Source organism: Suncus etruscus, chromosome 5 (genome assembly GCF_024139225.1).
Source record: "Suncus etruscus isolate mSunEtr1 chromosome 5, mSunEtr1.pri.cur, whole genome shotgun sequence".
Taxonomy (NCBI): Eukaryota; Metazoa; Chordata; class Mammalia; order Eulipotyphla; family Soricidae; genus Suncus; species Suncus etruscus.
The window spans coordinates 111,552,246-111,564,820 of NC_064852.1; the positions used below are offsets into that span (position 1 = coordinate 111,552,246).

Consider the following 12,575-nt stretch of genomic DNA (forward strand, 5'->3'; position numbering starts at 1 on the left):
GAATTTCTTCATTTTTTTCACTTTTTGGTGTAAAGTGGGAGCTAAGGGTGAAGATAAAAGTTATGGATGGCCCATGGAGACCTCTGGTATTCCTATTTGCAAGGTTATCTTGGTGCTTATGGCTCTATTGATTTATGATGGCAACAATATCATGAAAAGTTTTTTTTAAACGACGGTATCTTTTCTTGCAGAGTTTGTTCCTGGCAATGGGTTTATTTGATTAAATAAATGAAAGAATTTCATATATATGCTACTAAGAATACTGAAATCTTATATGGCATCATTTACTTTCTTGATTAACAACCAAAGAATTATGTAACTTCTATTTTCCTTCAATTTGCAAGGTTATCCTCATGCCTGTGACTCTGAACTTTGTAAACCTGGATGACAGCTGAGTATTTCTTGTCATCAACAATAACTTCTTGTCAACAGCAATGCCTACCTGATCTAGATTTGTCTCCTGGTTCATGGTTGTTGGTTCCTGGCAGCTGATGTGGCATCATTATCTTACCATCTAAGACAGTAGCTGGAATTTGTACTTACATGTACCTAGTAATAGATACTTAGCAAATTCACCTTCCTTAATTACTAGGGTCTCTTCGCCTATATCCATCTGGGGGTGGCTTCTATAAATCAATGTCTGACTAACAGGGCTCACCAACATGATGTCTGTTCTCTCTTATGATCTATGCTAATATCTCTGTCTGGGAAACACTGTACACTGTTTAGTCTGGGTCCTGCCAATCTCTTTTTAGTATAGCAGGCAAAATGCTCAAATTCTGTAGAACATTTGTGCTCCATGTCCACCAAGATAAGCTGGAGATGAAGGCTCAGATGTTTGTTGGGGACACTTGGTTAGAGAAGCCTCCTTTCTTTTGAGCTGGTTCAAGTATAAACTTGTCAGTTTTTGTTGCAATCAAACTCCTAAGGGATGGTGTGTGGGGGGGGGCATCTCTGGGAGCCTAACGCCACAACAAACTCTTTAGGGCAGGGAAGAAACTGCAGTGTAGTGTAGTGAAGTGGGTCTTGCCTTTGAAATTGCTGTTCCCAGCTGGTACAGGTAAAGCTACATATTGTGTTGTTGGGTCCAACAGTTCCTGAAATCCTTTTTTAACACAGCAGGCTCAGATAAAATATTTGTTCTCATCATACTCCTACCTTAGGCTGGTGTTTTTAAGTCCAGTACAAACTTTCCAGTCCATTTTCTTTATTTCTGCTTCTTCCCTCTCCTTTCTCGCCCCTCCCCTAGGGAAACACTCCTTAAGCCTGAAGTTGTTCTGAGTTGTCTGAGTTCTACAACCTTAAATATACCTAAGGCAATGCCTGTGTTCTCTAGTGGATTTTTCTATGGAGCCCCTTACAGGATTATCTTTTATTTTCACATTTTTATATTGATTGCTGCAGGAGAGTTTTTAGCGCTTTTTTTTTTCCAGACATGTTGGCCCTGCCTGCTCCTTCTTAAAATCAAGAATTTTCTGTAGCTTAGTTTAGGGTAGTTAGAGCTATGATGTTTTAAAGCTGATAAGGAAAATTATGCACTACAGTATAAGTGTTATTTGGGTTTTAGGAAGGAAGATAACATATACTTACTCAGATCTAGATAATTATTTTCTCCAAGTCAGAGGCAAGGAGCTCCCAACCTGATAACCCTTCATTTCTTCCATCCTAAAACAGGCAGCTAGCAGAAAGAACCCAAATGTACATCAGAGCTGGGAGTTGGGGAAGAGAGACCACTGACACTTGCTATTTTATGAATCATCTTGATAGAGAAAAAGCTCAGAGGAGGGTGGTGATATTGATGACTCCTACCCAATATCTATCTCTCAACCTCTTCACCTGGCTACTACAACAGAAGCACAAAATACCACTTATTTTTGTAGCTTTTCTTGAGATTGGGAATGACTGAGTCATTTAGTCTACTTGAAGTTCCCTGGGAAAGATATTTAACTCCATAAAACAAACAAACAACAAAAAACACAGATAAGGAAGTCTTTGAATTATTTCTCTTCTGACTGCTTGTCCTTGAACACAACTTTGTAATAGTGTGTTAATACTAATGACTGCATCCAATTTGCTACCATGAAGGGAAGGCCAGGAGTCATACCTTTGAGCTGTTTAATTAGCTTATCATCATCACTGTTTACTTCAATGTCTCATTAGCTGAGAAAGTAAGCACTTTTAGGGAAACCAAGTCATATGGGTATTTTTGTTCATTAAAATTAATAGAAATCTTAAGTTAAAAGTAATTTCACTTTTAAGAGCAGGAAATAGTCTAAACAGTAAAATGTAGTATAAGTCCTATCAGAGAGTTCATAATGCCCAATTTAACAAATAAATAATAAATTACTTATAGTTTGCTTTGGGCATAGCATTACCAGAAAATCATATTTAACAGGAATCTTTATTTCTCTCTAACTTCTGTCATCTAAGTTTTCATAGCACACATGATTTTTGTAGTAGTTTGTTTGTTTTTGGGCTACACCCGTTTGTTACTCAGAGGTTACTCCTGGCTATGCAATCAGAAATTGCTCCTGGCCTGGGGGGGGGAACGACCATATGGGGCACCAGAATACCAAACCGCAGTCCATCGTAGGCTTGCACTTGCAAGGCAGATGCCTTACCTCTAGCGCCACTTCTCCAGCCCCTGTAGTAGTTATTTTAATATTGATCCTATATATTATTTTTTGATTCATGGTGCCAAAGTTTTAGCACATGGCTTCACATATTCAAGCCACATTCTAGCCCACTCACCTTATGTTGTAGTGTTTTATAATCCACTCTCCTCCACCCTTAGAAGGTCACAAAAGGTTTTTGACTGAATTATTTTTTCTAAGTCAGCCAACCAAAGTTCCCTTTCTCATTGAAGTTAATTCAGTAACTCTTTGTTGATTGAGGTGTTCTTCAGCATTCTCTTGTTACAACATGATTACTCTAAGAATAGTATATTTACCCACCAAGGGTGAAATGTTTTGTCCAAAATTCTATTCCATCTAGAATCAAGGATTTCTGTCATAAACATAGCAGTTTAAAAAAATGTAGTGGCAAGTAGAATGATAAAGTTATAACCTCTACCAGTGAGTGACATGATTTTCAGTAGGAAGTTCTCTCATGGACTGTTTTAGTATTTCTTATTGCCTCTTTGTTTGAGGGGCATACCTGGCAGTACTCATGGCTTCCTCCTATCTCTCTACTCAGGGACCAATCCTGGTGGGATTCTGGTAACCTGAGGTTGAACTCTGGTTGACCACATGTAAGTAAATACTCTATACACTGTAGTATTTCTCCAGATACTTCTATTTTACGATTTTTAACTTCAATCAATATGCCAGCATCATTCATAGAGCTTTATTGGGGACTTTCAGACCCTTTTATGCACATGATCCACACCGCTTTCCAAGAGCTTATGATGAGCTTTTTCTAATTAAATTGGAAAATTGATACTTTCTGTCATAATTTGATAAATTATTTGGAATATTGTTAACACTTACAGTTTGACTTTTTATAGCAAAAGGATTAGTCCTCAAAACAGAATACAAACAAAAAATAAGCTGTAGCCCACTTTTTATATTAACTTTAGTTATTATTTATATGTTCACAGGAATCAAGGATGTGATCATTTGGGGTAATATTAGTGGAAATCACTACATTGATCTGAGACAAACCAAGGTTTATGGACATGATGGTGCTATTTGGGGACCTCCTGAATATTCACATCCTGTTTTAAACTTGATTTTTGATAGGTACAGTATATTTTTAAGTGAAGCTTACTAACAACCTTGCATGCATGTATGCTAGTTTTCATCTTGTAAATCTCTTAATGTTAGCCACTGAGTAATTGTGTGATATTAAGGGAATTATTCAGCCTCCAGGGCATCCATTTTTTTCTCAAGTGAGAAGTCAAATAGTAACATACACACAGAACCTCATAGACTGGCAGAGAATAAAAGAAAATAAGACAAGGTAGGACTGTATCCCCCACCAACAGCCTTACATTGACCTGGGGCAGAGAAAGGAAGAGAGATGATCATCCAACATCCTTGAAGCATTTTCCTAAAAAGTGCAACACTTTGTAATTGTAACTTTTGCCTTCCATTGCTTCTTCCCTCCCTCCCTTTTTTCCCTCAGATCACAGGAAATTTGTACCTACTCCCAAAAGATATATCCTCCTGTGTTCACACTTTTTAAATATCCTTCCTATTTATTTGCTTTCTGAATACAAGAAGTATATCATCAAAGTGTGCTTCTGCCTTAGCAGAGGCAGCCCAACAATCATTTCAGACTATCCTGTGATTTAAATTTTAGACTATAAAAGCACAATTGTTTCCCTATCAGTGTTAATAATTTGATGTTTTATGATGTAATTTGAATTTGAAGGATATTTCTGTTTCTAAGGGATAGACAGCAGGTACTTCAAATAAATTCTTTTGTTTTGTAGCTTTGGATGACTTTTTGGTACGTGATTCATATTTATGTTTCTAGCTTGAAACATGATTGCATACAGTTTTTCTTTATTTCATTACTTTCCATTGATTTTATGGTATTGAAGAAGCTTGAATAAAGAGTACAGGAAGTCATAATTCTAACTTAGGAAAATGATTGATTATATTCAAATTCACTGAGAGCATTCTTTATAATTTTTTTTATTCTTTCCTCCACAGTAAAAGTTTCTTTGTCTCCTTTCAGTGACTGGGTAAATAGAGAATTTGTGTCCATTCTTGAAGAACTGACAAGCACAGGGAGCAGATCTGGAGGCATCTTAACAGCACACAGTGTAGCTACTACCTTGAAGTACTGGTACAATGATTCACCACCGGGTGAGATTGTATCTTTAGGAGTGTTGAGTGAAGGTAAATCTGGTTTTTCACATATCTAAAGACCCCAATGTACATATTCTACTTATATGTCTCCACTGGCCTACTGATTAATACATAGACAAGTTTCAAAAGTTTCATCAACCTTTACTCATTCATTCAGGTCTTCAGTCATCCATCAGTTTTATCAGAAATTCAATATTTCAAGTCTTATAGTTAGATACATAAATAAAATAGTCCAAATAAGTTTTTTTTTTACTCCAAGCTAGAATAATTTCAGGTGAACAATAAGAAGGATTAGAATTAGCTTCTTAAGAAGTTAACAGTCCTGGAGGCTGGAGCAGTAGCACAGTGATTAGGACATTTGCATGCAGCCAACCTGGGTTTGATTCCCAGCATCCTATAAGGCCTTTTGAGCCTGCCAAGAGTGGGTTCCTCAAACCTGCCAGGAATGATTCCTGAGTGCAGAGCCAGGAGTAACCCTTGGATGCAGCCACTGGGTATGCCCCCTCTCCCCAATAAAGAAGATAACACACCAGAAAGCCTTAGAGTACCAGCAGAGCTAAGATGGTGGCCAGGTAATGGGACTTCTGGGTGCAGGGGCATCAGGAGCAGAGACACAAAGGCAGGGACCAAGGGGGCTCATCAAAGAACAAATCTTAGAGGACCAGGCAGTAGGTGGGATGTGAAAAGTCAATGGAGATAGTTTTCTTCATCCAAAAACACTGCACAGAAAAGCATTAAATATTTTTTAAATTGAGGTACTGTGATTTACAAAATTAGTTATTCATGATCAAGATTCAGGAGTACAGTGTTTCAGTACCCATCTCTTCACCAGTGTCCTTTTCCTTCCACTAATGTACCTAGTTTCCATGCAACCTTCTGGCCTAGCTCTGGGCAGGGACTTTATTGTCATTTTCTTTGGACACTGTGGTTTTTCAGTCCTTTGCTGATATAGTTTTAAACAGGATGCTTCTCAGTATCATCTCCTTCCCCTGTATGACCACTGCCCTTTTTCACCCAGATTTCTTCTGTGATTTATTTTTCCTGACCCCCCATTCCTGGGAACAAGCTCTTTAGGGAAGTTCAGAGCAATATTTTGATAGCTTTAGTGTTTTCAATTTTTTAAAAAATAACTATTTAGAGGACTTTTGCAGATTTTGTCCAATAAGTTATATGAACACTTTCATTGTATTCATTCAAGTCACATTTAAGATGTGATTTTATTTTTTAGAAATATGGCCATCTTCAGCCTTGTCTCATTTGTAGAAAGTTAAATTAATTTCTAAAGTAATTGATATATAATAATATATCATGCATTGATATATAACACAGTATTGGGGGATTGAGTGGCAAGTGATCATTACTTCCCTGAGATTATACCACAGAAGTAAATCTTCATACGTTTTCTGCTCATAAGGGCATTTTATAGGTTAACCAAAGAAATTATGGATAGAAGATCTGGAAAGCCCTCAAAAGACAGTTTAACCTAATTTTTCCTATGACAACATTTTGGGATAATTAAAATAATATTTTTCATGGGATTAAGGCACAGAAATATTGATCAAACATTCAATTTTATCTGAATATTTCTCAGTTAGTTATAGTATAATTACACTGTTTATTAAGAATTCATTCAGGGGGCCAGAGAGATAGCAGGGGGGTAAGGAATTTGCCTTTTCTGCAGAAGGTCAGTGGTTCGAATCCCGGCATCTCATATGGTTCCCCTGAGCCTGCCAGAGGACCAGCAATTTCTGAGCATAGAGCCAGGAGTAACCCCTTGAGCACTGCCGGGTGTGACCCAAAAACCAAAACCAAAAAAAAAAAAAAAAAAAAAAAGAATTCATCCAAACTGGGTCTAGAAGCTTGAAGAAAATCACCATTTTCCTATCCTCTCACTCTTTTCCCATGTTGATACTATTTATGTGATAAAGTAGAAGAGTGTAAGACCAATATACCTTAGACATATGACAGGCACAAAAGGCTATGAGCACAAGCTACCGTATTTTTCACTTAATATGATGCACCTGACCATAAAACAGACATAGTCTTTTTTATTAATTTAACTTATTAATTTATTTATTGGTTTGGGGGCCATATGGTGATGCTCAGGGGCTCCTGGCTTTGTGCTCAGAAATTGCTCCTGTCTTGGGGAACCACATGGAATGCAGAGGATCAAACCCAGGTTTGTCCTGGGTCAGCCACATGCAAGGCAAACTCCCTACTGCTGTTTTATAGCTCGGGCCCCATTTTTTTTTTTATACTTTTAAATTAGTTGGGTTTCAGTTATACAAAAGAACACCACCTTCACCAGTGCAACATTCCCACCACCAATGTCCCCACTCCCCCCCCCCCCACTCTGGCTTGTATTCAAGACAGGCAGTTTTTAAACTAGAAAAAGTAGACTAGAAAAACAAGAGACATCAGGAGACGGTGGCTGGGAATAATCAGCTGGCAAGGCCAAAGTATATTTTAATACGCCAGTACACAGCTGGTTAAACACGTTTACCTAACTTTTTTTTTACATCAGAAAATAAAAAAACATTTTTAATGCCTTTTTGTTAATATAAAAAATAAAATCCCCCTGCACTCAGGCTTCAGCTCCAGGAGGCATTTATTCCATAGATGCAAGACATTTTCCTCCATCTTTTTTTTTGGGGGGGGATATGCATCTTATGGTATGAAAAATATGGTAACTGAAATTCAGAAAAAGTGGGAGAAAAAATACAAACTTTGATTAGCCTCCAAGGTAGAAGCAGGGAGCCTAAACTTCCTAGAGACAAAGAGCGAAGGAAGAAGAAAGGTGATTTTAGAGAAGACAGAGAAGGAAGGCTCAAGCAGGACTTGGTGCAATGATAATAATGTCTAGAACAAGTGCCTGTGCTTTCAGAGCAAGTGGGGAGAAAGAAAGTCCTACATAGGGCAAAGTCCAGACTTTAATTCTCCCCGTTTCCATTGAAATTTGAGCCCTGTCATAGTCCTTTCCAAATGCTTAAGCCTTTAATAGGAATAGTTTGTCTCTCTGCTTTTGTTTTGACTTAGTTTGTATTTGCCCCTCACAGGCCAATTTGGTATTCCTGAAGGGATTGTCTTTTCCATGCCTGTGAAGTTTAAGGATGGAATGTGGATAGTTCTTACAGATCGTCAAGATATTGGAATAAGTGAACAAATGATGGCCAAAATAACAAATGATCTAATTCAGGTATTATCAGAATAGATACAAGGGAAATGACTTGGACAATGGCCTTCTATTGACTTCCTGAGAACCAAGGTCTATGTGGGTTTGCAACTTGTTTCTTTCCAAAAAAAAGATAAGGAGGCAATACAAGATGGAAGACATAAGCAGCACATTTGATTTAAAATATGTTAAAATATGGTGGTTAATTTTTAGATTACAGGTTTTTTTATGAAATAATATTAGCTAGTAATTGTGGCTATTTAACCATTTTATTATAATTTTTAAAGTTTTTTTATTTTATTGTAATCATTGTCATCTACGAAGTCCTTCATAGTTGAATTTCAGATGAATTTCAATGAATCAGGGCCATTTCTACCTGTATCAACCTCCCTCCACCAATGATACCAGACTAGATCCTCTACCACTGCACTTTGCCCCCTGGCCTGCCAATATAACAGGCCCACTTAAATATGACTTTTTTTTTTTTAAATAGGAGAAACTGACTGCACTTGGAGAAGTGACAAGTTTTCAAACCTATCAACCAGGTAATTTTTCTGAGGTGATGGTCTATTATTTCTTGTTTATTATTTCTGGTTTATTGACGGTGATTGTTCTAAAAAGGTAAAACATTTGTTTTTACTCAATTATAAACTATAATCTAGATAAATCTGTGGTCAGCAGCTTATGTCTTACCTGCTCATGGTCCTAAAGGTCTTACATCCCCAGCACCATGTGACCCCCCACCTCACCTACTATTAGTACCTTTAGTTTGGGATCTGGTTGTCGGCCACAGTCTATCACTGTATTGCTTGGACTGACCACTTGTGTCTCTAGTCTAGTTGGTCATGTCAGTATCTCCAGAAGTGGTCCCCCAAGGTCCCTTTGAAGCCTTCCCCACTTCCTTTCTTTACTTGCTCATACCTTTAGTCTGTTCCCCTCTGCCTACATCCACAAAAAGTTTCCTGTAGCTGCTGGCTTGCCCATAAATTATCTGAGTCATTACTGTCGAATCTCCTGGAGACACTGGCAAGTTCTCCAATAAATCTTCTCACCAAGACTTCTTGCAGGGGCCGGAGAGATAACATGGAAGTAAAGTGTTTGCCTTGAATGCAGAAGGACAGTGGTTCAAATACTGGCACCCATATGGTCCCTCCGAGGCTGCCAGGAGCGATTTCTGAGTGTAGAGCCAGGAATAACCCCTGAGCACTGCTGGGTGTGACCCAAAAACCAAAAAAAAAAAAAAAAAAAAAGACTTCTTGCACTTGCAGATGTTTCATTCTGTTCTGGTTTGATACCATTGTTTTATCTTGGCATCACAGAAATTCTCTCAGAACTGTTCATTTTTGGTTATCTTGACTTCAACCTCCTTAAAAAATTTTTCAAACGTTTTTACTTTTCCACCCTAGGAGTAAATCTATCACTTCTTCAACTCTAAGATGCCCAAGTGCTCTGGGATTCTCCAGTCAGTCGATCAAGTCTCACTAATTACACCTCTGAAATCACTCTCACTATTTTCCATCCTTGGCCATGATGTTGTCCTCTCCTCCTCAAGTCATTGCTAGGCTTTGATCCTAAAGCCAGTTTCTGTGCAAAGCATCTATCCTCATTAGTCACTCACACCAGGATCCTTCTGGAACTCATATCTACCTCTCACGGTTTTGTCTCATAGCCTCTTTTTAGGGGATTGACAACCAATGCTTTTCCCCTTTAGTTTTTCAAACAAGTTGAAGTGGTAAAGTTCTCCTTTGCTATCTTTGGGCACCAGCTGCCAGGTTAGCCTCCTGTCCTTCTCCTTCCTCAGAGGCATCATAAGGGCCAATCATCTGAATACTTGGATTCCTTCATGAGTTGAGGGTTCCACAGGGGAAAGAAAAGGGACCAGGAGGTGATTCAGAGGGCTGGAGGCCTGGGTTTGATCACACAGGTACCACAGGGTCTTCTACAAACCACCACAGGAGTAGATACCAAAACCAAAAACCAAACAATAAAAGATAAGGATGGGTCTATCTTATTAATCCATGTATAATTAGTGCTTATAGAAGCAGCCTGATAGGGGAAGGGTACCTTGATAGTACCTTGATGATGTGCTTTGGTGAAGGGGTCTTTGGAGAAATGTGCTCTGAAACCCCATCATGAATCACTTTGGGATTTTATGGTAAATAACTTTAAAAAATAACTAAAACAAATAATTAAAATAAAGATTGCTCTTTAAGATAAATAGATCTGAACTACAAAAAATTGGTAGTTTTTCATGTAACTATTTGTTGGTTTTTTTTTTTTTTTTTTTGGTTTTCCGGCCACACCCGTTTGATGCTCAGGGGTTACTCCTGGCTAAGGGCTCAGAAATTGCCCCTGGCTTGGGGGGACCATATGGGACACCGGGGGATCAAACCGAGGTCCTTCCTTGGCTAGCGCTTGCAAGGCAGACACCTTACCTCTAGCGCCACCTCACCGGCCCCTCATGTAACTATTTGTATCATTCTATCCAGACATTATGATGGACAGATTATATAAAATTTATTTTTTACTGTGGCTCACAGTCATCAACATTTAAAAATGATTCAAGCATACATGTAGTGATAGTCTAACTCCAATTTTTTTTATTTTCTTTATAGACTTTAAAGATACCACGAGTTATGATGTCCAGAATGAAGAAAGCAGTGCAGTTGTATCTGAAGGTAAATCCATGTAGTTAGAAACAATCTGTCGTCTGACTGGACACGACTCCTCAGAGCTAGTGTGAGGGTGATGCTGCCATCAGAAAAACTTGCAACAGAAGTTGATTTTGAATTAGTTTTTTCTTTTCCTATTCTTTGTAAGCGCTTTTAGGGAAGGATTTTTTTTTTTTTTGAGGGAAGAATTTTTTTTAACAGGCCTGAAGCAGTAGGAGAGGCAGCAAAAGGCAGCAAGCACAGAGTGCTTTAAACAGTTTCTCCAGTTCAGCAGTGACCATTTAGCAGGAGCAGTCAGCCATGGGCAGTAGCCATCTGTTTCCTTATATATTTTATGTCTTATTTGTTTTGATTTGGGAACCATACCCAACTATCTCAGATATTATCCCGGCCTTTGCACTCGAGATCACTCTTAGGGATTGGGGGAAACCTGGTTTGACCATGTGCAAGGCGAACACCCTACCAGCTGTACTATCTCTGCAGCCTAAAGAGGGAATCTTAAATGTAATTTTTTAAAGAAATCAAAAAAAAACCTGCTTGACTGTCCTTCTCCCCATAGTCAGACTCCCCTCCCAAGTACTCTCAAAGTCACATGTAAGTGTCTTGATTTTCTTAGTTCTTTTTCCTCACTCCCAGTCATAAAATTCCAAATAACTGGCATGGCAAATAAAATACTCCTCTAAAGGTGAGTAACTAAATGAAATCGAGAGGACAGTTTAGAATTCTCCTTAATGGGGCAAACCTGGGAATTATTGCCTCTTCTCACAAGTTCACCTGTAAATATTTACATACAATATAGAATGTGAAGACTTGTAAATACTTTGTGAGGGCTTACATGTTTTCTAAAAATGTCTTTAAATAATGCATCTAATAATAACAATGATTTTTTTCTATTGTTACCACTTATTGACCTGAACTTCTATAGATGGAAAGCAGGTGGAGAGCACAGAAAAGTTGTCAGGTGAGTCATGTTATGGACCGAAAGTTTGCTTGGTAGAAAGATGCTCCCATGAGCTATTTGACTAAATATCTATGTTCATATTACCACAGAACCATGGGAAGGCCACTTTCGTTAGTCAGTACCCTATAAAAGATTGACTGAGCAACTCCCAAAGGGAGCAACAATCCTTTGTTGGAAGTCAGAGCAGAAGGAAGAAAATCAAAGCTGAGAACACCTACAAAATTCAATGCACAGAGGGACCCATATAGTTACATGGTCAGATGATGCAGCTCTCAGAGTAAGCTACCTCAAAAAAATATTCAAGGAGAACGTTGGTCAGTCCCCTGATTTGGATTTCCAAGGGACCCTACTAGAGATAGACATCCATTAGAAGGCAGAGAATCACTGAGAGAGGGAATGTAGAGCCTAGATTGTGGAGAACAAGCAGAGAGGTAGGAGAGCCTACAGGGCTGACAAGAAGCAGTTGCAGACTGGATAGTTGGGAGTCAGAGAAAGCAAGATGTGATGGTGTAGAGGAAGTCATCAGAGGTCTTGGTGACTCTCTAGCAGCTGACCCCTCTCTGATAGCTATGCCCCACAGTCCTCCCAATAGGGAGTCCCACAGTCTTTCTGGAATTGAATGTCTCCACCAGGGACTGAAAAGATGGATAGAGCTTGGAAATCTCTGACACAGTCAAAGCTGCTATCTCCAAAGCCCTGTCTGGGAGACCTTTAGAGCTCACCCAGACTAGCTGAGCAGCTCCTCACACCTCACTGAGTTGATGGGTACAGGCATAGGTAAACATAATACTCTTCACAGGCTTCCTGCGAGAGCAGCCAACATGATACCCTGCCTAGTTTTCTGGTCAGTGAGAGTGCAGCCGAACTTGAGGTCTGCCCAACCCTGGCTTAGTTCATGTGTAACTAGATGGTCATTTGAACTTGATATTTTAACTCTTCTCAGCTCACAGATA

At 38.8% G+C, this 12,575-nt stretch overlaps 1 protein-coding gene across 1 annotated transcript in view; it reads left to right on the top strand.

Annotated features, from left to right (window-relative positions):
* The window catches only part of MDH1B (malate dehydrogenase 1B), a 66,569-nt gene that overhangs the window by 20,580 nt on the left and 33,414 nt on the right, over positions 1-12,575 (top strand). Inside the window, exons 6-11 of the mRNA XM_049772901.1 lie at positions 3,599-3,740; positions 4,684-4,847; positions 7,874-8,013; positions 8,483-8,534; positions 10,605-10,667; positions 11,587-11,622. Of these exons, the coding sequence (XP_049628858.1) occupies positions 3,599-3,740; positions 4,684-4,847; positions 7,874-8,013; positions 8,483-8,534; positions 10,605-10,667; positions 11,587-11,622 (597 nt within the window). The remainder of the gene's footprint in view (positions 1-3,598; positions 3,741-4,683; positions 4,848-7,873; positions 8,014-8,482; positions 8,535-10,604; positions 10,668-11,586; positions 11,623-12,575) is intronic.